The following is a 25,556-nucleotide window of genomic DNA, read 5'->3' as shown; positions in this document are numbered from 1 at the left end:
AATCTTTCCCATCCTAATCTTTCCTTTTCATAAGGGAAGTGAGTAACAGATCACTTATATGTGCATGAACTCCAACCTTTCCTGTATAGGCTATAAGCATTCTTCAAGGAAATAATCATCTCAGACAGAAACTTCAGAAAAGAATGAGGAGCAAGAACATGTAAGATAAATATAAAATGGATATTAACAAAACAATAATAATGATGTTTCATGGAGTTTAAGAATATAGAATTAAAATACATGACAAGAGTAGGATGTAAGTTTCAAAGGTATTATAAATGGAGTTAAAGTCTTCTATAGATCAGACCTTGGATTGTTGGAGAAGAGTTAAAGAACAAATGGTGTAATCTTTGGGGTAGCATTAAGAGAATAGGAAATGAAAAGAGAAGATAGAATAAAAAAGGAAAGTAGGGGGCAAGTGGCACAAATTGAAAGCACATGTTAAAATAGAGATTAAAAATCCAGATACATCAGAACTTATATCAAGAGTGTAACAGATATTCCAGTTATGAGTCAAATATTTTCAACTTGTGCAAGAGATTTAAAACTCTCTGCTGCTTACAGAAGATAATCCTTAAATATACAAATATAGAAATACTAGATGTCAGCAGGTGGAAACAATGTATTAGCAGTGTATTAGCAATGACCTGTAATCAGAAGACAGAAAGATCATGAGTTCTAAGTATATACTGGGACTCTGTCTCAAGTGTGTGTGTGTGTGTGTGTGTGTGTGTGCGCGCGCGCGCACACGTGCACACGCGCACACATTTTTAGGTACAGTTTTTTTTTAATGTACCCATTTTTTATAATTGTGTACAATATCAACATGGCTTCCTAGTCAAATCTACAAGGTAATATATAAGGAAAAAATCAACTAACTTCTCTATCCCTTGGGCCCTAAATCTTTCCTTCTCTTATAGGTAGTGAAGTTTTTTCAGTTTTATAGCTTATCCCATGGATTTTTGGTGCAACAAATTGAAACATTTCTATCAATTCCTGCTAAGTATAGATGAGTTGTAGTGTGGTATACATAGATAAGTGATAGTGTGGTATATACCGTACACCTTGGCTTTCTCACCTATGTCTTAGAGCTCATTATAGTATATGAAGACTTTCTAATTCCATGTATTCCTCTGTATAGATTATATCCAGGATTTTGCCATTAAAATAGTGTTGCAATTAACCTTCTACATATATCTAATGATTTTAGACTCATGGCTTTGGGATGAATTCCTGGAAGCGGGATTGCTGGATCAAAGTATAATTTCATCATTAATATTTCACTGTGCTTTCTCAGATTCCCCTCCACAGGAACTGCTGTGCATTTTGTATTAACACTAGCAATCAATAAAAGTGACTGTCTCCCTATGCCCTCGCCAATAGAATATATTGTTAAAATTTTGAATTTTTACTAATTGGATAGTTGAAAAGGGGATCATTTTGACTTAATTAGTCTTATTAAGAACAAACTTCTAGGGGCTGGGGATATGGCCTAGTGGCAAGAGTGCTTGCCTCGCATACATAAAGCCCTGGGTTCAATTCCCCAGCACCACATATATAGAAAACAGCCACAAGTGGCGCTGTGGCTCAAGTGGCAGAGTGCTAGCCTTGAGCAAAAAGAAGCCAGGGACAGTGCTCAGGCCCTGAGTCCAAGGCCCAGGACTGGCAAAAAATAAAAAATAAATAAATAGTCTCTAGCCCACTTGATGAGGGGGCTATTGGTTCTTTGCGGTTTTGTTTTGGATGAAGGTAATTTTTTTAGTTCTGCATATATTTTAGATATGAGGCCTTTGTCCATTGAATGGCTGGTAAAGATCTTCTCCCAATCTGTGGGCTTTCTGTTTATCTTGAGAGCTATGTCCTTTGCCCTGCAGAAGCTCTGTAGTTTGATGTAGTCCCATTTGTCCAACCTTTCTTTGATTTGTAGCCTTTCTGGGTCTTTGTTAAGGAAGTTCCGTCCTGTGCCAAGCAGGCCAAGTGTTTCTCCTACTCCTTCCTTTAGTGTTTTCAGGGTGTCTGTTTTGATTTCGAGGTCTTTAATCCATTTGGAATTGATTTTGGTGCAGGGTGATATATAAGGATCTAGTTTTAGTTTGTTGCAGGTGTTGAACCAGTTTTGCCAGCACCATTTGTTAAAGAGGCTATCTTTCTTCCAGACTATTGTTTTAGCTCCTTTATCAAAGATTAAGTAGGCATAGTTCTGTGGGTTCGTTTCTGGGTCTTCAATTCTGTTCCATTGTTCTTCAGGCCTGTTCTGGTGCCAATACCAAGCTGTTTTTATTACTATAGCTTTATAATACAGCTTGAAGTTGGGTATTGTAATTCCTCCAGCACTGTTCTTTCTGCTTAGGATTGTTTTTGCTATTCTAGGTCTTTTATTGTTCCATATGAATTTCAGGATTGCTTCCTCTATTTCATTAAAAAATTGTGTTGGGATATTAATGGGTATCGCATTGAATTTGTAGATCGCCTTTGGCAATATTGCCCTTTTGATTATATTAATCCTCCCAATCCAGGAGCTTAGTTCTGCCTTAATTTCATTTTTCATGTTTTTAAAGTTCTCATCGTAGAGGTCTTTCACTTCTTTGGTTAAGGTTATTCCTAAGTATTTTATGTTTTTTGATTATATTCAGAAATGTTCCCTGGAATCCCAGTTTTTCCAGGGCTTTTAGCATAAATGGGTGCTGGGTTTTATCAAATGCTTTCTCCACATCGAGTGATATAACCATGTGGCTCTTTACCTTGCTCCGGTTGATGTGGTGGATTACATTAATTGACTTGTGTATATTGAACCAACTTGGCATCCCTGGGATGAATCCACTTTGATCGTGATATATGATTTTTTTTTTGATAACCTGTTGAAGTCGATTGGCCAGAATTTTGTTGAGAATTTTTGAGTCTATATCCATCAGGGAAATCGGTGTATAGTCCTCTTTCCGTGATGAGTCCCTGCCTGGTTTTGGGATGAGGGTTATAGTAGCTTCATAGAATGTGTCTGGTAGTGAACGTTCTCTTTCAATTTCATTGAAGAGTTTGAGAACTATTGATGAGGAAATGAGAATGGCCAAGAGACATATGAAAAAGTGCTCTACATCACTGGCCATAAAAGAAATGCAAATCAAAACAACATTGAGATTCCATCTCACCCCAGTAAGAATGTCCTATATCAAGAAAACTAACAATAACAACTGTTGGAGGGGATGTGGCCAAAAGGGAACCCTTCTTCATTGTTGGTGGGAATGTAAACTGGTTCAGCCACTCTGGCAAGCAGTATGGAGATTCCTCAGAAGGCTAAACATAGAACTCCCCTATGACCCAGCAGCCCCCTTTTGGGTATCTATCCAAAAGACCACAAACAAAATCACATTAATGCCACCAGCACAACAATGTTCATTGCAGCACAATTTGTCATAGCTAGAATCTGGAACCAACCCAGATGCCCCTCAGTAGATGAGTGGATCAGGAAAATGTGGTACATATACACAATGAATTTCATGCCTCTATCAGAAAGAATGACATTGCCCCATGTGTAAGGAAATGGAAGGACTTGGAAAAAGTTATACTAAGTGAAGTGAGCCAGACCCAAACAAACATGGACTATATGGTCTCCCTAATAGGGAATAATTAGCACAAGTTTAGGCAAGTCACAGCAGAGGATCACAGGAGCCCAATAGCTATACCCTTATGAACACATAAGATAATGCTAAGCGAAATGAACTCCATGTTATGGAAACGATTGTTATATCACAGTTGTAACTACTTTCAACATGCCATAAGTAACTGTAGCCTCTATTATTGATTATATTCCTGTATCACCTTCCTGTGGTTGTACCTACACTATCTCTGTATCTTATCTGAGTATATTGGAAACCAGGTATACTGGTATTAGAACCAGGAAATTGGAAGGGAATACCAAAATCGAGAGACACAGGGTAAAAAAAGACAAACAACTACAAAAGCAATACTCACAAACTGTTTGGTGAAAATGAACTGAACAACTCAACAACTCATGGTGCGGGGAAGGGTAAGGAAGAGGGGGGAGGGGGAGAATGAGGGACGAGGTAACAAACAGTACAAGAAATGTATCCAATGCCTAATGTATGAAACTGTAACCTCTCTGTAATTCAGTTTGATAATAAAATATATATATATTAAAAAATAAAAATATAAAAAAATTAAAAAAGAACAAACTTCTAGGAATGTAGCTCAGTGGCCAAGCATTTGCCTGGCATGTTCAAGACTTTTGTCCAATCCACATCCAAGAAAGAAGAAAGAAACCATTTGAGCCACATTGCCAACTCTTTTTGCTTTAGTTATTTTATTTTTTTGCCAGTCCTGGGGCTTGAACTCAGGGTTTGAACACTGTTCCCAAGCTTTTGCTTAAGGCTAGCCCTCTGCCACTTGAGCCACAGTGCCACTTCTGGCTTTTTCTGTTTATGTGGTACTGAGGAATCAAACCCAGGGCTTCATGCATTCTAGGCAAGTACTCTACCACTAAGCCACATTCCCAGGTCTGCTTTGGTTATTTTTGATATAGGATCTCAGAAAAAGTATGGACTGGCATGTATTATGATCCTCTAATTTATATTTCCCATGTGGCTGGGATGACAGGTGTGCACCACCACCCACATTTAGTGTTTTATTGGTTGAGATGAGATGAGGTCTCTTGCACTTTTATGGCATCTCTTGCACTTCTTGCCTAAGCTGGTTTCAAATCATAATCTACCCCATCTCTGCCTCCGAACCAGCCAGGATTGCAGGCATAACCTATCATAACCAGCTTATATTTCTTTTTCTATGAAACATTGGTCCATCTCCAGGATATAGTCAAATTTGTTTCCCAGGTTTAGTATTATTTATTTTTAGAAGACATTTATATACTGGTCAATTAATCTTTGGTTATAAGGCCAGAAATACTTTCTTTTGCAGTTTGTTGTTTTCACTTTCTTTTGTTATATTCATGTCAGCAAATTTGACTATCCTTTTCTTATTGATTCTTCATTTAGAGTCAAACATATAGTGTGAAAACATACTTCCTTCTCTTACTATAAAGAGATTGACATAAATTTTCTTATATGTGTGGTTTCAGTTTTCATTTAAGTCTTAAGAATTGGGTAGGGGTGTAGCTCAGTGGTACTTATATCCCAAGGCTCTGTGATCAATACCAGTATAGCCAAAACAACAACAAAATTTTCTTTTTCATTTCTTTGTTGTCAAAGTGATGTACAGAGGGGTTACAGTTTCATATGTAAAGAAGTGAGTACATTTCTTATCCAACTTGTGTTGCCTCCTCCCTCATTTCCCCCACGTCTCCCCAACAACACAAAACTCTTTATAACTTATCCTGAAGTAATGAAATGAATAAACAATAAGAGATTCAATATTATCTTTTTCCATATGGTTATATGGTTATCTAAGCACTACTTACTAAAAAAGTCCACTTAAGTTGCCAAAGAAAGGCACTTTTTAATGACCACTTCTATTCATTAAAAAGACATAACAATTCTAAATTTATATGTACCTAACAGAATCACTAAAACTTACAGCACAAAATTTGAAAGGTTAAAAACTTTTTACCCTAGTTATTGTGGGAGACATTAAAATAGTTCTCTTATTCTTTAATGTAGCAAAAAGTAAAACACACACACACACACACACACACACACACACACATATGACTTTAACCACACAGTAAGAAATCTGGCCTAATGGTCATTGTTAGACCATCTGAAGATTAATGGTAGAATTCATGTTCTTATCACAAATATGCTAAGTATTAAGAAACAACAACAACAAAATAAATCTCCATTTCAAAGGACTGAAATCCTATCGATGATGATTTTTTTTACCACAGTGCAATTAAGCTAGAAACTATTAACAATATAATTTGATGATCACTATATGTGTGGAAGTTAAGAAATACACTTTCAAATGATAATTGGAACAGAAAAGCAATCATGATGAAGGTTAAGACATATTCTGAACAGGATTAGGAAAGTATTACCAAAATTTGTGGGATGCCACTAAAAATTGCAATTAAAGACTTAATATATATTATATGCTCATATATAATATATATTACAGATACTTTAAATATACATATATATTTGAGAAAAAGGTTAAAATGTAATGAGTTAAGCTTTCAAGAATTTAGGAGAAAGCCAGTGGCTCATGCCTTTAATCCTAGTTGAAGATTGGGAGAATCATAGGTCAAGGCCACTCAATGTTATGAACTTCATCCCAACTGGAAAATTTGGGCATGATGACATATTACTATCATCCCAACTATGGTGAGTGGTGTAAATATGATCCAGGCCAACCTCAGGAAAACAGTGACACCTTATCTCAAAAACAAACAAAACAGCAGTTCCTCAAAAAGCTAAACATAGACATACCCTATGACCCAGCCATACCACTCCTAGGAATCTACCCAGAGCAACAGGAACCAGAATATGACAAGGACACCTGCACCTCCATGTTTGTTGCTGCACTGTTCACAATAGCCAAGATATGGAAACCACCCAGATGCCCCACTACAGATGAATGGATTCAAAAAAGGTGGTACCTATATAGAATGGAATTTTACACTGCCATTAGAAAGGATAAAATAATGGCATTTGCTGGGAAATGGATGGAACTAGAGCAAATCATTTTGAGTGAGCTAGGCCAAGAACATTGATAATGTGGGTGTTCGATTTAAAACACAATGAGATATAACAAAGTAAACAGGACTCAAGATACCAAAATACAGTGAGAACAAAAGAGGATAGCCTTGGGACCCAAGCACCTCTTAGAACCCCAAAGATAAGGAAACAAAGGACCTCTTCTGAATATGTCCTATTATTTTTTAGATGATTATGCACCCTACCTCATATATCAGATATACTCGAGCACACCCAAGGGAAGCTGGGAGGAGGGCACAGAATGAGTGGAAAGAGGGTGGAAAAAAATAATATAGTAGAGGGGCCCACCAGCTACATTGGACATTGATGAAAATGAACTAAGCCACTCATGGGCATGGATGGGAAGGAAGGAATGACAGAAAGAGGAAACAGATGTTACTAAACAAAAGGGAAGTAATGTGTATATCACAGAAATTGGAAGAAATGGTTTTGTTAAAGCTCATAAGCTATGTAGAGTAGAATGATGATTTTTTATCATTGTGAAGGTTAAAATGTATACTGTAAAATATATGTAGTAACTTATACTCAGTTGTGTGTGTGTGTGTGTGTGTGTGTGTAGGGAAAAAAAACAACCAAAACAAAAAGGCCTAAGGGACATGGTTCAGGTGGTTGCTAGGTGCCTGCTTAGCATGGGCCAGGCTTTGAGTTCAAATGCCATTACTGTCAGAATTGGAAATAAATAAATAAAGGTGGGTGGAAAACAGCAAGTTAAACTCAAAGTAAAAAAGAAGATAAATATAATAGCAGAATTCAATTAAGTACAAATGGACAAAATAGAAGAGAACAGATAAGACCAAATAAAGATTCTCTAAAATTATTTGTAACACTGATAGATCCTGACAAAAATTGAAGAAAAAGTTAAACAAAAGGTCAAGAGAAGCCAAACACCAGTGGCTCACACCTGTAATCCTCGCTTCTCAAGAGGGTAAGATCTGAGGATCCAGGTTTGAAGCCAGCCTGGGCAGACAAAGCCCTCTTTATCTCCAGTTATTCAGCAAAAAGCTGGAACTGGAACAGTGGCTCAAGTGGTAGACTCTCAGCTAAGAGGGAGCTTGAGGCCCTCAGTTCAAGCCCCAGTACTGAAACTAAAATATTCTGAGGATACTTTGAACAACTTTATGATACTAAATTAGAAAATTTTTTTTTTTTTTTTTTTTTTGGCCAGTCCTGGGCCTTGGACTCAGGGCCTGAGCACTGTCCCTGGCTTCTTCCCGCTCAAGGCTAGCACTCTGCCACTTGAGCCACAGCGCCGCTTCTGGCGGTTTTCTGTATATGTGGTGCTGGGGAATCGAACCTAGGGCCTCGTGTATCCGAGGCAGGCACTCTTGCCACTAGGCTATATCCCCAGCCCTAAATTAGAAAATTTTTATCAAGGGAACAAACTTTTAAAAATTCAATTGAGAATACAAGAAGAACTTCAAAGGACTTGGTGCTACAAACCATTTTAAAGACAACTTGGCCCTGTCGATTCTCTTATTTTTATGTTAATTTTTTTATTTCACTAGTTTCTGCTTTTATCTTGTTTCTTTCTGCCTAACTTGCTCTTCTGTTCCTAATTCCTTGAACTGGAGAATTCCTATCTTCATGGACTCTTAACTCACTAATTTTCAGCCTTTTCTTCTTAAATAAAGTCTATAATTTAAATTTTCCCTGAAAGAAAACTCTAAGCCTAGAGAACACAGCTGGAGAAATCTAACACTTAAGAAAGAAATGATGCCAGCCATCAACAAACACTTCTAGGAACAGGAAATTACACTTTCTAATTCACTGATGAGGGGAAAACAACCTTTCCCAATCAAAGCTTGTGAAAAGCATTTAAAAGGGGAGGAGTGTTACATAGTAATCTTAGTCATGATCACAGATGGAAAAATCACAAACAAAACAATAACAAATTAAATCCTGAAATAGACATTACAGGTAACTTACTGACATCATTAGGTGGGACAAGGATATTTGCAACATACATAAACAACAAAGATTTAAACAGAAGGGATTCTACAAGTTATATTTTGATAGAAAAAAAACACTAAAATGTCATCTTATGATTTACCAATTGAATCTTTGTACATGCTTCCAAAACAATCTATGATTTTAGTGACTTTTACTTATGATAATTTTTGTGTCTTTACAGGAATACAGTTGGTGGAAGAATTCACTTGGCGATAGCTGTTACAATTGCTCTTCTCCCATTGATTTCATGGGTCTACATACATATAAACAAGGAGATGAGGGCCTCTTGGCCAACTCACTGCAAAACAGTCATTTAAAGAAACTCAAGGATTGTATTTTTTGAATTATTACTTTAAATTATCTTTTTAATGTACATACCAGAGTAACAGGACCGTTTCCCAGATCAGGAAATTTAGCTGATTTTAGTGTTGATTTAAGAGTCTTTTGAACTTTTGTGGACTGGAGATGCAGCTTAAGTGATCAAGTGTCTGTATAACAAAGATGATGCCCTTAGTACAAACCCCAATGCCACCACAAAAACAAAACACAAAAATGTAAAGCTGTCTACCCTACAATGTATGATTGAATGGGATAAATAAGGGTAGAATCTGATTCCCTGGACGCCTTTTTCTGAAGTATATTGTGCCTGTAGTATAGTGGCAAAGCTAATGGAGTTCTAATTCACTTTCCCACTGCCCATGTGGATTGGGCAATATATAAACCTCCTGGCATTTCCTTATCTATAGTGTTAATGTCAGATTGCCTACATACTTAAAGTTACTACAACCAAAGGCACTCTGAATATATAACGTGCTTTTAGATTACAGAGGACTGCATATCATTAAAATCAAGGGATCAGAGTTTGGGCACTGTATTGCAGCTGAGCAAGTCAGAAAGGACTATGTCACTAACTAATCTCATTATACTGAATGAGTAGGGTGGCATGAACTAGATGAGAACTGAAAACAAACCAAAGGCATGGACATGACTTGAAAAGAACAAGAAGCTGGGTGGGGAAAAGGAATTTGGGACCAATCAAGAAAGAAAGAGTATTAATTACTCATCATTTCTATTCTAAATGATAAGGCCAAAATCTATGCAGTTTTTAAAATGTGTCCAAAGTGACCTTAAGGAGAGCATTTTAGGGTTGTACTCTCCAATATGGCCATTTAAATTGCTATTGAGGTAAAGTGCTATTGAGCACTTGAACTGTGGCTAGGGTGACTGAGAGGCAGGGTGTGTGTGTGTGTGTGTGTGTGTGTGTGTGTGTGTGTGTGTGTGTGTGTGTGTACATGTGCATACACCAGTTCTGGGGCTTGAACTCAAAGCCTTGTGCTCTAGCTAGCTTATTGCTGATGGCTGGCATTCTACCACCTGACCTATGCTTGCTGTCTGGTATTTTGCTGGTTAATTGAAAAAGAAATCTTCCAGATGGCTTTGAACTTCACTTCTCCATGTTTCAGTGACTTGAATAGCTAGGATTATATGCAAAAGCCACTGGCACTGGGCATTCTTTAAATTTTTTCATTCTAACTTAAACATTGATTTTTCAACCCTTATAAAATGTTTAAGTATAGGAACAACTTGGGCACATGAATCATTTTCAGATGCAAATTTAGATATCTAAATCCAAATTAAGTTTTTCCAATAACAAATTAAGTGTCCAAATGGATGGGCTATAAGTGTATAAGGGACACTAGATTTTTTTAAATGTTATACAAAAAGTAAAGTATTTTTAGATTGATTACATATTGAAATGCTAATATTTTGTCAGTTTAAATTATTAAAATTAAGTTTGTCTATTTTTTAAATTTGCTAGAATGTTTAAAAATTTTAATGTGGTTAACATATTTCAGGTAGATATCTGAATGTTAACTTTTCTACCTATGCCAACTCTGGTCAGATACTGTTTCATAAGAATGAGGAAATTCTGAAGCATTGAGATGAATTAGTACCTGCCACATATCAAGAGAATGAAGATGAGTAATATTCTGTCTCTTTAATTTACAGTTCAACAGTATCATATGTATATTACAGAAAGTATGCACTATTTTATCTTTGTGACAGTGGCTTCTGAAGTCAAACTATCAGGGAAAAATGATGTAATGTATAACTAATATTAATGCAATTATGATGTCACTTATTTTAAGGGTCAGTAAAACACTTAAAAATGATGAAAGCTGGGTGCCAGAGGCTCATGCCTGTAATCTTAGCTGCTCAGGAGGTTAAGATCTCAGTATTGGAGTTTGAAGCCAGCCATAGCCATAAAGTCCATCATCTCCAATTAAACACACAAAGCCAAAAGAGGAGCTGAGGCTCAAGTGGTAGATAGCCTTGAGCACAAAAGCTCAGGGACAATGTCCATGTCCTGAGTTCAAACTCCAGGAATGGCAGACATACACATGAAAGATGAATTTTCCAGCATTATGTAGCCTATATGGCTTGGATGTCTCCAATTGAATTAACTATTACAGTCATACACAAAGAAACCGACTCATTTGCAAATTCCATGTAGGCCCTACCCACCCTCCACATCATGCTTCTGTGCTTAGGTGACAGTAATGTTCAAAATATACTTTTTGTGTGTATATGCTATTACTCAAGGCTCTTCATGTATGGCCCTACTCCATCCTTTTCTGCCAGGCCCCAAGTCTCTTTGGTGGACCCTCATAACACTGTTAGACACTCGTAAATTTAGCTGGTCTTTGATGCTCTTGCTTGTTATTCTACATGAAATGTTTTCTGCCACTTACTCCATTTTCTTATCATCTCTAGTCCCTTCAAACAAAATGCTCCCCCCACACACACACACATACTTTTGTATGACCTTCAGTTTCACATATTTGCATCTGTGGATGTTTCTTACTCATGGATAGGTCTGAGTATAGGACTTCATCTCTGTGGCTGAGTACCAGTGTTCAAAAGAACATGTAGGTGATTAGCCTTGTAAACGGATGTCTTATGCTGCAAAATGGGAGTTTTCAGATTTGATAAGGACAAAAAATGGATGGAGCACTGCTAGGGATGGAGCACTTCGCCTCTATCACAAATGCAGGTATCCAAAGCCTGGAAAGGGCAAGGAAAAGGTCTCTGCCTCAAGCTTCCTGAAAGAGTATAGCTGTGTCAATACCTTAGTCTTAGCTCAGTAACTTCAGACTTACCACCCTTAGAACTCTCAGAGAACACTTGTAAGCCACCAAGTAGCACATTGTAGTACACTGGTCCCCAACAGGCACATTTATGTTGACTAGTATTTTTTCATTGTTTCTTTAAACCCAAATAAAATTTTCTCTACACTTAAACTGTTAAACATGCCCCATGGTTAGGAAAGTTATCAAGGGTAAATTCATTTACCAATTATGGTGTCACACAGGAGGTAAACAAACCTAGCTAAGCAGACACAAGGATGCAGTGGTGCCTGATCTGGAACCATGGGTCAGATGACCTGACAGGGGCACCACACTCACTGTGAAGTAGCTTCTGATAGCTTTTGCTCACAAAAAACAACAATAACAAATACAACCTACGAAGTCCTATTATAGGTATTCAGAGCAAAACTATCCAAAGTTCATTCACAGTGCATTGTGAACAGAAAAAGTTTACCCGAGCTTTATTTTTTAATCATGAATTTTAAGTTATAGAGTTCACATGAATATATTCTTGTAAAAAAGCAAAACAATATTTCAAGTAAGGCTAAATAAAATCCCTCATCAGAACTAAATTCTCCCACTGGAGTCCCCTCCCTAGCTTAGTCTGTTTCTAACTTTCCGTGTTGGATATACTATCCAAAAGTGACAATTCTGAATGTTTTCTCTTCACTAACACACACTGAAGTCATCGATACATTTGATATGCAAACAGAATCCTAATGGGATTGAGAATGTTTATTTCCATTTCCCTTTTGGTGTGGTAAGGATAAACATGCAGCAGTCATTGATTTCACAAAGTCAAATAGGATAGATCAGATTATGAATGGGAAGCTTCTTCCTTCTTGTAACTTATAATTCTGTCTGGAATTCTGCCTCTTCCTTTCAGCATCATTTTGTCAGGATAGACATGCACAGTGCCAAAAGCCTGGCTGTCTGGAGCTGTTTCAATAACTCCTTCCAGGTTGACATGATGTACACCAAAAGGATCCTCTGAGTAGCCGCCATCGTGTGTGTGGCCAGCAAAGAAACAAACCACACACTTGTGAGACCAAATGACCGCCAGAGCATCTGTGTAGTTCCAGGCAAGGCACACACTGTCAGAGGCCTCCGGGTAAATGGGAACATGGCCTGGTAAAGAGAAGTTAGGAACCAATTAAGAAATATCTTTTCCATCGAGATAGATGTCCAAATGCTAGTACTGAGGGGAAATAAACACAACAACAATGCTTATTATTCATGAAAATGGAGTAAAACCAACAGAAGCCACATACACATGAAAAACTAGTCTAACAGGTGGTACATGACACAATCCTAGCACTTTGGGAGGTTGGGGCAAGAGGATTATGAGTTGGAGACCAGCCTTGGCTACACAGTGAGGATAACTACAAAACGAAAAAGCTCAGGGTCAGTGCCCAGGCCCTAAGTTCAAACCCCACAACAGGAAAAAAAAAAAAAAAAAAGACAATTCATAAGCAAGTCGGGAGAGATTTCTGTAGAGAAAAACTCCTGAGATCCTGAGGTCTACAGTCCTGAGTTCCACAAACCATAAGGAAGCCCAAGGGCAGCTTGCACAGGGCAGTCTGCAAAGGCAGCCAAAGTTGAGACAGATAGTGTACTGTAATCTGATCTCATTGATTTCCTGGACTATGAATATTACATACACAGAGAGACATAATACTAAATAAAAGATCAGTCTAGGGACTGGCTATGGATTGTGTGTCATTATATAAACACTCAGTGCTGGAGAGCTGAAACAGTTCTTTAGAGTCTTCTAATATTCCCCTGAGATCAAGGTAGCCGTATCTATTTAGAGATGAGAAAATTGACCAAAGCAGCCAAAGCTTATACTGGACCTCACACAAGATACGTGGAGGTGGATCTAAGAGAATTTAAAATTACTAGTGCCAACACATCTGTGAGCTTAGACCATGCAAGGACCAAGTAACAAGCTTACTTCCATCTCTGCTTCTTCCCAATACATCACTTTTCTTCTTTCTATTAGTGTCTGTTTTTATTCTGAAATGAAACATGCTTCTACTTAATATCTCCTTGTTTATAATATAAGCAAAATAGGGGAACAGGGGTTAACAGATTTTTTGTACACTAAGATGGCTTTTTAGATACAAGGCACAAAGACTCTGGCTATGTAGAAGCCTTACTGACTCAGCCATCAAATGAGGCAATTCATTGCCCCCTTTCCTTGGAAGTGTTTGGCTTTCAGGACACCACTAATTTTCCTCCTCCAACCTCAATGGCCACTAGTTTTCAATTTCCTTCCCTGGTCTCTCCTCAGTTTGCCAACATTCTATCAGGAATGCCTTAAGTGCTCAGTCCTTGGACTTCTCTATTGCACATAATGACTCCGTGTCTCAGTGACTTATGTGGCTTTAAATATTATCTATGTTCTTTTAGCTCCTACATTTATATATCTAGCTTAAATTTCTTGAGTTTTAGATTCATGTCTGAACTGCCCACTCAATATCTCCACTAGAGTATAATAGACACCTGACCACCTGACCTCAAATAGGCATTTGAACTTAGGTTTGCTTATCTAGTTTCTAAATTTACAGCAAAGAGTAAAGAAATATAAGGGGCTACTGAAGCAGACAGATACACTGCCATCAACAAAGGGAAACGGATGAAGAAATGAAAAATAGGCTACACAACATGAACATATGCAGTTCTGGTGGCAGCTATGTGAATAGCTACATACTTCAAGTTCTTGAGGATTAGTTTATCTTTATTTAAAATTAAATGATTTGGCTAGATGATTCCTAGGTCCTTTTCAGCAACAATACTCTAAACTTACCAGATGAAAACTAAAAGCAAACCTTAGTCAACAAATACTCCAGCTTCTTGATTGTTGAGCCAAATGCCCAAGGGCATCTTATCTTTTCCAAGCCTCCACACTTCACAATCAAATATTCCTACTTGGGGCTTGGAATATGGCCTAGTGAAGCCCTGGGTTCCATTTCTCAAGACCACATATATATAGAAAAGGCCAGAAGTGGCACTGTGGCTAATGTAAAGTGCTAGCCTGAATCAAAAAGAAGCCAAGGAAGTGCTAAGGCCCGGAGTTGAAGCCCCAGGACTGGAAAAAAATTTTTTATATATATATATATATATACATATATATATATGTATATATATATATATATCCTACTCCATGTATATTTCTGCTATATCAATAGAAGACTAATATGTAAAATCTACCTCTGTTGATAAATATAATTTTATGTGATCAACCATCTGAAGAGCCTAAGCATTTTCAAAGGGTTTTCATATTCATAATCCCATTAGATGTAGTACTAAGAAAACTGTAGCTCGTAGGTTTGATAAGTGTTGAGGGACATACAGTTTGTATAAATAAGAGTCCAAATGGCTTCTATCCTCTTTTCATCTGATTTTTAAAACAAGAAGTTCAGTGTTAAGTCCCCAAACCAAGCCCGCCAGCCACACTGCAAATCCAAATGTTTCTTCGTGTGTGTGGCACATGCACATGTTTTAAGCACTTCCAAATTTCTATAATCTCCTATGGCAGTGTGTCTATTAAAAAATGACTCAAATCCAATTTCCTTGGGACTCTGTGGTGACCTGAGCCATACTCATCCCATGTTACCTCAGCTTTGTTTCAGCTGGGGGGCATGGCATGTTTGGTGGCTACTTAGAGACAAGCTAACACGGAGATCTGAGATGGAACCTAAACTGAATATCTCAGTTAAATATTACTACATAAACTGTCTGTTCTTAAATCAGTTTAATATCTGATATATCTTTTATTTAAGAACAGGATATTAAATAGATTTTTGGAGCAGGGAGTTGGAATAGAAGCTTGCTCTGTCCATGGACTCCACATGGGCCTGGTATTGTAATACATCCAGGAATGGTGCAACTTCTCCAATGAAAAGGAAAAACATAAAGCTACATAAAGAAGTAGATGTGTTACTCAAGTTATAGAGTACCAGCCTTGAATAAAAAAGCTAAATGAGAGCTCAAGGCCCTGAGTTTAAGCCCCATTTATGCTACACACAAAATTACTATATAAACTGATCCTATTTAGGGAAATTCAATTTTGAATCCTACAAGAGCTACAAGCACTAGATGGTTCTGTTACTTTACAACTCTTTTTTGACCTATCCTTAAATGTTATTCTTTGATTTGGGTTATATTTCAATGAAAAATGTAAACTAACCATCCATTCTATAGACAGAGAATATCAAGACATAAGTATCAATAGCCAACATTTCCCAACCTCTAAGATGCTAGTGCTACCAGATAAAGAATTTCAATACTTACTCACAATCACCACTTTTTCTTGGTTTGTGTCAGAGAATGTAAGAACTTCATTCAACCAGTGGAGCTGTTCTTGGCTGAATCCTCCATTATACTGGACAAACTGGGGTTCAGAAAGTCCTGAATGAATTCAGTAGATCAGAATGAATCTGACATCCAATGCCATTTTCCTCATTTGGGCATTTAAGTTTAGCTAATGCAACATACTTGTTCTTTTGAGGAAATATTTAATTAACAGTGAAAAAAATACCAAGTCATAAGAATTTAGGTCAATATATAAATAAATCACATGGTATCTTATTTTAGTCTTGATATTCACTGGCTTACTCAACTGACACTATTTTGAAGAGGAAATACAAGTGCCTTTCTATGTCCATTGAACCCCACAACATATTCTTGTACTTTCCTATCCTCCAAATCATCTTCTACCTCCTGGATCCCTGTATTTAATAATGCCAATGTTTTATCTACTTAGTCCTTTGCATTTGTTTCTCCTTGTGTATAACTCCTTTCTGTCATCTAGACATCAACTTAAATATTTCTTTCCTTGGAGAGGCTTTCGCCGAATTTAAGATAGTATCTATAATTCTTTTCTGTACTATCATACTGCTTTCTTAGTAAACTTATCAATGTGGAAACAGTCTGGTTTTGGTTCCACTGATTTGCTGTAATTTGAATGTGCAATGTTCCCCAAAGTTCTAGGGTTTATTGAGAAGTTAGATTATTGGGACTGTGCCCTCAAAGGCAATAACAGGACCCTAGACCCTCATTTATGTTTGTGTTCCAAGCTGCCATGAGGCAAGCAGCTCCTCCATTACACGCTCCCAATGACAATGTACTGATTCACCATAGGCCCAAAGACAGTAAGGTCAAGGGGCCATAGACTAAAAACTCTGAAACCATGATCCACACCAAACTTCCTCCTTGTAAATTAGTTACATAGGTATTTTGTCAGTGTTGGAAAGCTAATTAATGTATTTATTTATTATCTCTCCTACCTACTAGTATATTTCATTCCTTTTATTTAAAAAAAAAAAGATACTGTAAAGTGCTCATCCTGGAATGGGCATTCAAATATCTGTTAAATAAATGAAAACTGAATCAACTATAATCAGACCTTTGTGACATCAGGCTCATGAGAAATCCTGACCCTCAACAACAGTGACAATATACTTTTACCTGAATCATCCATGTTTCTGCTGAATAAAAGGTAGCTGAAGAATTTAAAGACAATGCATTAGATTCTCAGTGCTAAGGAATAATTCACCTTGAGGACTATTCAACTCCTCATTGGGATTGTGCTCCCTCAGTATCTTCATACTCTGCTGGTATTTTGGAGAAGATGGATCAATGCCCAAGACACTCAAGTCATAACTATCAAGTAAAATGAACCGGAATTTAGGGAATGGTACAAAATGATACGCATAATAATCCTCTGAAGGGATGGTCTCAGGATGATGTACAATCTGGTCTTCTAGAAACTTTGTGTTAAGTTTAGAGTTCGCTAAGTAGTCTCTACTGAAGTTATAGAATTCATGGTTCCCCCATGTGTGATGAACTGGAACTTTGAGCATTTTGAATGTGTCCATGACAAGTTCCAGAGACTTTTCTGATGCTTTATATTTTGCATTATAGCCATCAATGATATCTCCAAGCTGGAGGACACAGCAAAGGGTCTTGCTTTCTTTATTCCAGTCTTCAATGGCACCCTGTAAGTGAAGAAGACTATGTCTATAATACCTCCGCCTGCTTCTATGGAAATTGTATCCATCTTCTAAATCCGCATACTGGATATCTGCTATAACGCCAAAGGAGAAGAGTTGTTCTGAACCATCAGTTGGCCTCTGGGGATTCTGTTCATCAGCCATAACATCAAAACACGCTTCTAAATAAACTAAAGGAAGTAAAAGATATAATTAAAAGTATCTGAAGTATCTAATTGGATTCAAGAAAATGATAAAGTGAATACTGAATAATAAACTCATTAGGCAGCCTGACCATATGTAAAAGAGATATTAACTTCCATTCTTCAAAAGAACAACCATTTGCAGAAGGGCAATATCACAATAATGAACATTCTAATTCTAGTAAAGCCAAATTCAATTCTGAAATAATTTCTAATGTTGCATCCAGTTTAACCATGAACACAATTTACATCCCTTCCCACAGATATCCATCAATTCGATCAAAACTTTGAGGTTCTCATAAAGGTATATACCGAGCCCATTTATCTACTATATTTTATGTATCAGATTCCTACTGTAGATCACTTTGTGTTGGGCTGGGTCTTTCTTCTTTGTTGATGGCTAGCTCACTAAAATAAGTTTCTCTTCTATATCTGGAATAAGTGGGGAAAAAAATTAATATGAAAAGAGAGAAAATCTATTTATCCATTCACTCATTTAGGCAAAACTGTTGGTGGTGGTGGTTTTCTTTTGGGGGGAAGGGATTTTTTGTTTGTTTTTTGCCAGTCCTGGGGCTTGAACTCAGGGCCTGGATGCTGTCCCTGAGCCTCTTTCTGTGGACAGCTAGTAATGCTCTATCTCTTGATCCACAGTGCCACTTCTAGCCTTTTCTGAGTAGTTTATTGGAGATAAGAGTCTTAGGAATTTTTCTGCCTAGGCTGGCTTTGACTCCCAGTTCTCACATGTCAGGCTGAGTAGCTAGGATTATGAGTGATTCACCAGGGCCTAGCTTGTTTTCTTTTCTTTCTTTCTTTCTTTCTTTTTTTTTTTTTAACTCAGAGCTTCATACTTGCTAGGCAGGCATTCTACCATTGAGTCATGCTTCTATAAACCAACACACAAAGCAGTCCAGCAAAAACTATGGCACAGCTAGGTGTCAGTTACTGATTGCTGTAATCTTGGCTACTCATGAAGCTGAGATCTAGAAGATCAAGGCTTGAAACCAGCAGACAAACAAGACTTCATCTCTAAAAATAGCTAGTGAAGAGCAGGAAGTATACCTCAAGTTGTAAAGTGTCAGCTGAAATGAGCAAGCTGAACAAGTACGAGGCCCTGAGTTCAAACCTCAGTACTGAAGAAAACAAAAAATTAAGCTAAGACACTGATGTGAGTATTGTCACTTTCATGAGTAGTGGTTCTCCTGCTTTTTCAACAGTTGGATTTAAATTTAACCAGATGTGTTTTTAAAAATCTTATTAACTCCCTGCCCACAACCAAAGAGAACACATGAAATCTTTTCATTTTATACATGATTTCTGCTCTGTCCCAGTGGCTAAGTGGAACAAATTTAATTTTAAGCTTGAAAATCCTGAATTTTTAGCTCCATTTGTTATGACTATAACGGTAACATCTGATTTTGTTAAGATCTAGGTGAATCTAAAACTTCATTTTGATTAACATTTTTCAGAATCCAAGTCTCTAGTCATTTTCCCAATATAGCTAAAGTTCCCATCAACTCCTTCACAGACATGTGAAATCTCACTTGTAAAAGCAGCTTTGCAGAGATGGAAGATACAACATCATACTGACTCAAAGTGGGGGTTCCTTTCAAACTAAGACTGTTGTCACTTAAGGATATACTCTATGAACCTACCAAATTAAAAGTACTAGCTACTTTGTTTCTTCTACTGTGGGGCTATAATTAACCCCACAATAGATAAAACAACCCCAGAAAAAGAAAGAATCCCCAAAATTGATTGGTTCTCGGGCTCTTTGGTTCTCGGGCTCTTTACTCATTTCTTCCTTCAATCACCATCTAAAAATCCTCCAGCCAGTGGGTGATTACCTGTGTTACAGAGGTACTTATGTGTGTGGAGAACTCAGATACAATTACAAGAAATATAAACCGCATCTAAAAAATATAAACCTCATCTAAGTCAACTGAAAAATCTCATCTTATTAATTCCAAGCACTTGTGATTCCAAGTACAAATTAGTAAGAGAAGCAAATGAGAACATAATTTAGCAAGCAACATCATATGAACAGTTACCAAGCTTAAGAAAAAACTGTCTGGCAATGCTCCTAATCCTCTCCCAAATGAACTTGTTTTTATATTCAAGTTCAGAGCTTTAGGTGATGTGTTCTTTGGATAGCTTAGAGGAATTTGGTTCCAATTAATCTGATCTCCTTTCCATAAACAGCTATTTTGCTACCCAGCAAAATTTCTTGTTCTTTGTGCAACAGCACCCCATTTTTTGCATTCCCTACTTTCAATTCATGTTATTGTTTGACATCACCTACCCCTGGCCGGGTGAGGGCACAGCAGAGATGGCACAGCCCAGTTTCCTCCTGAGTTAGGGAGAGGCATACAATCCAAGCTGGATATAAAAACAGAGCCCAAGGACATTTTCTGAGAGCATTAGTGCAAGTACTGCAACTATGCTTGCTATGCTTATAAAGCCCGCTTTCAGGAGAAAGTTAATAGAAAAGAAATCCAGTTTATAAGGAAGCAAGTCTGAATAACACAAATAAGAAGATTCCTAGGCACACAGTTGTTGGATACCTACATCCACCTATTCCTGCCAGGACTGCCCTTTGGTTATTTAGTTACATCTGCTAACACATTCTCTTTTGAGCTGAAAACTCAGCTGCAAAAGTAAGACTAGGCAAAGAAGAACCAAGTGGGCAGAGAAATGACTCCTTGCTAGTTCAGAGTTGCATTTTATTGTATAGGGTTACTAGGGAGCTCTGAGTTTCCTTGCTGGCCAGAGATAGCTTGGAAAAGAATTATATTAAGAGAAGCCAGACCCAAAGAAACTTAGGTTACATGGTTTCCCTCATTTGTCATTAACTAGAATGTGTCTATAAATCTACAAGTAAACACACTGGATGGTAAAAGACAAAAAAAAAATACACTTGGACATGATAAATTATATGGGACTTTAGACATTCACATAGTGAGACCAAAGGATAGGCTTAGGAGAAGATCGCAAAGGCTCAATAGTTATGTGCATATGATCATATAAAACCATGTTTAAAAAAATGAACTTCAAGAAATGGAAACCCCTTTGTTGCTGTTTATATTTTCTGTGCCTCTTGTCTTGTGTGTACATTTATCTGTTCAGGGGAGGGTAAAGGGGGAACACAGAGGTGGTGGGACAAAGAGTGAAAAAATGCAGCCATGATACTCACTAGACACTACATTGAAAATAAACTATACAACTTCTGGGGGTAGGGAGGAAAAAACTGGGAGACAGGGAAGGGGTGACACTGTTAAAAAAAAAAGTGTACTCATTAGCTGACTTATGTAACTGTAACCCCTCTGTATATCACCTTTACAGTAACAATTAAAAAAAAATCTCTAAGCCACTGAATACCAAGAATAAATATTCTTATATCTTTCTAACAAATATACACAGAAAGTAGGTAAGGGGAGGACAATTAATTGTTGGAGCTAACTATGAGTAAATAACTAGCTACTTTTATACATGCTTTTAAAAATTCCTGTTTTTTTAAGCTTCTAAAGTATAGAGATAATAGATCTGCACAAATTAGAAGACCCAAGGGTATATTTTGTTTTTGAATAAAAAGAATAGCAAATTTCTCGTGAACTTCACTCACAGTTTTATCTGCATAAGCAAAGTTGTTACTTAAATTTCAGTTTTATTTATTTATTGCTTGCTTGTTTGTTTTGTGTCAGTCCTGGAGTGTGAACTCAGGGCCTGGGTGCTGTCCCTGAGCATTTTTGCTCAAGGCTAGCACTCTACCACTTGAGCCACAGCAACTTTCCCAGCTTTTTGGTGGTTATTTGGAGATAAATCCAATGAACTTTCCTGCCCAGGCTAACTTAGAACCATGATCCTTAGATCTCAGCCTCCTGAGTTGCTAGGCTTATAGGCTTTAGCCACTAGTACCTGGCTAAATTTTAGTTTTCAGAAAGGTATTATGATGAGCTGTTGACAGCTTTGAAAATAAAGACCTAACACTGAAACACAGTCCCAGTTTTTCATAGAGAAAAATGACTCCTCACTCAGGTGCTGTGAGAATCAGCTGAATTATAATGCAACTACTTACTTTGTAAATCTCTGAATCCTAAAGGACCATATGTATATAATAAAGTGAATTTTTAATTATATGCCTGAGAATATCTCAACAGTGAACCCTAAGACAACTAAAACCACTGCAGTTTTAAAATGTTTTTCTTGTGAAACTAGGGTTTGAAGCCCCAGCTTTGTGCAGGCATGCTAGACAAGCGCTCCATCACTTAAACCTCTTGTGGGTTTTGTTTTTTTTCCCCTCTAATATGGTCTTACTAACTTTTCCTGGGCTGGTATTAGACTCGTGACCCTCTAGCCTCAGCTTCCAGAGTAGCTGGGGTTATAAGTCGTGTAACCATCAAACTCTAACAGAGCAGAATAATATGTTTTAAAAACTTACAATGTTTTCTCTCAAAATAGATACAAAAAGTGTTGGTGCAGCCAAACACATGCATGTAATCCCAGCGACTTGGGAGAATTACACTTTAAGGCCAGCCACAGAAAAAACAAGATCCCACCTTGTCCAACAAGCAATGCCAATTATCCCAGCTACAGAGGAAGAGATGATAGAAAGACTGAGGTCTGAGGATGGCCCTTGGGTAAATCTCTAGCTGGAAAATACGCAAAAGTGGCTTGAGAGCATGGCTCCAAGTGGTAGAGTCCTTACTTAGCAAGCAAAGGCTTAAGTGCAAACCCCGTACCACCAAAAAAATTGTGATAGATAAGCAGCAAAAATCTTGTGAAAACCACATCAGATATTAAGTGATTTTTTTTTAATAACAAGAAATATCCAAGGGTGGGGTATTGCTGCTAAAACCTTACTGTAAGATGATACAATAAAATTTCTAGACTATCTAAGTAAGACTGGTAGAAGACTGAAGTTCCTCACAGAAAGCCCTCAAACAGCCAAGAGGAGACATTCACAGAAATGTTTCCTTCATTGTCAAAGCAAAACAAGAATGGGGAGAGGTGTTTGAACATCAGCAGTAAGACTGTTGACAGTGGGGGCTGGGAATGTGGCTTAATGGTAGAATGCTTGCCTAACATGCATGAAGCTCTGGGTTCAATTTCAGTACCACATACACAGGAAAAGTTGGAAGTGGTGCTGTGACTAAAGTGGTAGAACATTAACCTTAAGCAAAAGAAGCTCAGGGACAGTGTCCAGGCCCTCCTGAGTTCAACCCCTAGAACTGGCAGAAAAAAAAAAAGTATACATACATACCTATATAATTGAAAACACACTCATTTGATGATTTTAGTGGTTTATAAGTAGTTTAGGTGAGATTTTAGGTAACATTTAGCCAGGGTCAGGGAAATCAGGCTCAGCAAGTCCTCCAATAATCAAGTTGTAATAGACACTAATATTTTATTTGTTAGTATAAACTTAATATGAAAAGTTTGTAAACATGCTTTGGTAAGTAAATAAGGATAGAACTACTAGTAGAATCATTGTGATGAATAAAACTTAGTAGATCAAGCTGGGCATCAGTGGCTCTTGCCTATAAACCTCGCTATTCGGGAGACTAAGATCTGAGGATCTCAGTTCAAAGCCAGCATAGACAGGAAAATCCATGAAATTCTTATATCCAATTAACCAGCAAAAAGTTGCAAGTGGAGCTCAATGGCTCAGGTGGGACAGTACCATCCTTGAACGAAAAAGCTACAGGACAGCAATCATTCCTGAGTTCAAGCCCCAGTACCAGCACAAAAATAAAAAAATAAATTAAATCAGCTAAAAACAAAATTGAAGTCAATCTTAGCTTATGTGATGTGTGATTGATCACATTAACCCTCAACTAAACATCTAAAGAAATGAATGCTAACTTTGAGTGCTCCTTGCCTGAATAAGAAAGGTGCTTTTTCATCTTTTTTTTTTTTTTTGTCAAGTGTGAGAAAAACTTGACAGGTAAAAATACACAGAAATAAGAGGATAAATCTTAGTTGTAAACAATTTCAAAAATGGAAAAATTAGTTTTAAGTGAACATTGGTGGCCCATGTTTATAATCCCAGCTACTCAGGAGGCTGAGGTCTGAGGATCTTAGTTTTGAGCCAATCTGGGCAAAAAAAAAAAAAAAAACCAAAATGCTGGACTGGAGGTGTGGCTCAAGCAGTGGGTGCCAGCTGAGCAGAAAAAGCTAAGCTATGGGCCCTAGGTTCAAGCTCTGTCACTGACATGTACAAAAAGAGGAAAATACTTCCAGGCGCTGGTGGCTCATAACCCTAGCTACTTGGGAGGCTGAGATCTGAGGATCATAGTTCAAAACCAGCCTGGGCCTTTTAAGTCCTTAAGACTCTTATTTCCAATTAACTACCAGAAAAACAGAAGTGGAGGTATGGCTCGAAGTGGAAGAACACTAACCTTGAGCAAAAGAGCTCAGGGACAGCACTCAGGGACAGCACCCAGGCTCTGAGTTCAAGCCCCATGGCAAAAAAAAAAGGGAGGGTTGTTTTGATTAACAATGGTTTAAGTGCTTAGAACTCTTCTATCCATAGGGTTAATTTCAGGAAGTTCAAGCTCAACTTGGGAATGATGAAACACCACTAATATTCAACTACAATGTTTACTTACTGGGTAACAGGACAATACACCTGGCTAGTTGGGCCAAGTTATGAGGGGAAAATAAACCCACCATGGTCCCATCTAACACTCACTGGGGCAATAGTTATTCTGCTCCAGATCCAGTAATAGCTAAATCAAGAGTTGCTTCCTCTCAGTGGACATCTCTGGAAAAATAGAATAAAGAGTAAGAGAGCAATCTGTAGTTAAGGAAGAGAGAGGGGGAGGTTTTCACAAATCCATCATAGAGGGGGAGGGGAAGGGAGGAGGGCGAGGGCGAGAGACATAAGCAAAAGCTTATCCAACGTGAACAGATTCCCAAATTAACGAATCACAATTCCTAGAATGCTTTTGACCTAGTGTCAGTAAAAAAGCAACGCCCCAGATGAGAAAGTCATTAGCAAACAAATCACAAACATGAGAGTGTGAGGGAAGGCAGTGAGATCATGGAAAGAAACCGGGGACCCCTAGGTCAGTAGTTAGAAATGGGATGTGATATGGCACAGTGCTGTGCTGTACTTAAAAGGGCTGGGCACTTCGGTTATAACTTAACTCGGTTTTGCCACCTTCACCACCCAAATTACCCCCGTTAGCATTTTTTTTTAAAATAAACCAAGATTGCTTCAATCGCACAAGCCGACCTCTGGATTGAGCTGGACGAAGACGTGAGGGGATGAACAAAGCGGGGGAGACGGGCCCGTCTGTCCCTGCTCCCTGACCCAGTCCTGGGGTGCCAGGGGCTCCCCCCCAAGCAAGGGTCCGGATGTGGTTCTCCGCTAGAGAGAGCGTCTCCAGAGCTCAGGACCTGCAGCCCCGGCCCGACCGTGCAGCCAGGAACCCCTCAGGCCATCCCTTCCCCAATAACCAGCGGCCCCCCGCCCTCAGCCCGCCTCCGCCCGAGAGCAACTTCTTACCCCAAGCCGGCTGGCGCCGCCAAAGTCCGGGATTCCTCACGGCCGGTTAGGGGGAAGACCGCGACCAC

At 38.1% G+C, this 25,556-nt stretch overlaps 2 protein-coding genes and 1 non-coding gene across 8 annotated transcripts in view; 2 read left to right on the top strand and 1 right to left on the bottom strand.

Annotated features, from left to right (window-relative positions):
- Tmem220 (transmembrane protein 220) overlaps nucleotides 1-17,847 on the top strand; it is a 24,493-nt gene extending 6,646 nt beyond the window's left edge. Inside the window, exon 6 of one of the 3 annotated variants that reach the window (XM_048367079.1) lies at nucleotides 17,711-17,847. In XM_048367079.1, coding sequence (XP_048223036.1) covers nucleotides 17,711-17,720 — 10 coding nt within the window. In that variant the 3' untranslated portion in view covers nucleotides 17,721-17,847. Of the gene's footprint in view, nucleotides 1-6,851; nucleotides 6,890-8,814; nucleotides 9,649-17,710 lie in introns of those variants that run through there. The other 2 variants (XM_048367078.1, XM_048367080.1) reach the window with 2 other exon arrangements.
- Nucleotides 12,503-25,538, bottom strand: Adprm (ADP-ribose/CDP-alcohol diphosphatase, manganese dependent). 4 transcript variants are annotated; one of them, XM_048367076.1, is made up of 5 exons: nucleotides 22,417-22,434; nucleotides 17,816-17,969; nucleotides 17,255-17,289; nucleotides 16,079-16,195; nucleotides 12,503-12,910 (listed from the first exon to the last, which is right to left on the bottom strand). In XM_048367076.1, the coding sequence occupies exons 2-5, from the start codon at nucleotides 17,941-17,943 to the stop codon at nucleotides 12,600-12,602; spliced, it is 591 nt and encodes a 196-aa protein (XP_048223033.1). In that variant the 5' UTR covers nucleotides 17,944-17,969; nucleotides 22,417-22,434; the 3' UTR covers nucleotides 12,503-12,599. The 4 variants fall into 4 exon arrangements, with proteins under 4 accessions (XP_048223033.1, XP_048223032.1, XP_048223029.1 ...); XM_048367075.1 differs by lacking the exons at nucleotides 17,255-17,289; nucleotides 22,417-22,434 and adding an exon at nucleotides 25,489-25,538 and having other exon boundaries at nucleotides 17,343-17,969; XM_048367072.1 differs by lacking the exons at nucleotides 17,255-17,289; nucleotides 22,417-22,434 and adding an exon at nucleotides 25,203-25,314 and having other exon boundaries at nucleotides 17,343-17,979.
- Nucleotides 15,492-15,679, top strand: LOC125366634. Its single transcript, XR_007213926.1, has one exon. It is a non-coding gene; the product is annotated as a U2 spliceosomal RNA (small nuclear RNA).
- Nucleotides 25,539-25,556: the final 18 nt, after the last annotated feature.

The sequence above is a fragment of the Perognathus longimembris genome, chromosome 17 (genome assembly GCF_023159225.1).
Source record: "Perognathus longimembris pacificus isolate PPM17 chromosome 17, ASM2315922v1, whole genome shotgun sequence".
Classification (NCBI taxonomy): domain Eukaryota; kingdom Metazoa; phylum Chordata; class Mammalia; order Rodentia; family Heteromyidae; genus Perognathus; species Perognathus longimembris.
Note: the sequence above shows the minus strand (reverse complement) of the source record. Positions and strands in the feature narration are given on the sequence as shown.

Excerpts from the sequence above, each read along its gene's own strand:
- Adprm (XM_048367075.1), bottom strand. The coding sequence starts at position 17,943 with ATGGCTGATGAACAGAATCCCCAGAGGCCAACTGATGGTTCAGAACAA. Across the intron at positions 16,196-17,342 it reads GGAGTTGAATAGTCCTCAAG|GACTTTCTGAACCCCAGTTT; the intron begins GTGAATTATTCC and ends GAATTCATTCAG. Across the intron at positions 12,911-16,078 it reads AGAAAAAGTGGTGATTGTGA|GCCATGTTCCCATTTACCCG; the intron begins GTAAGTATTGAA and ends TCTCTTTACCAG.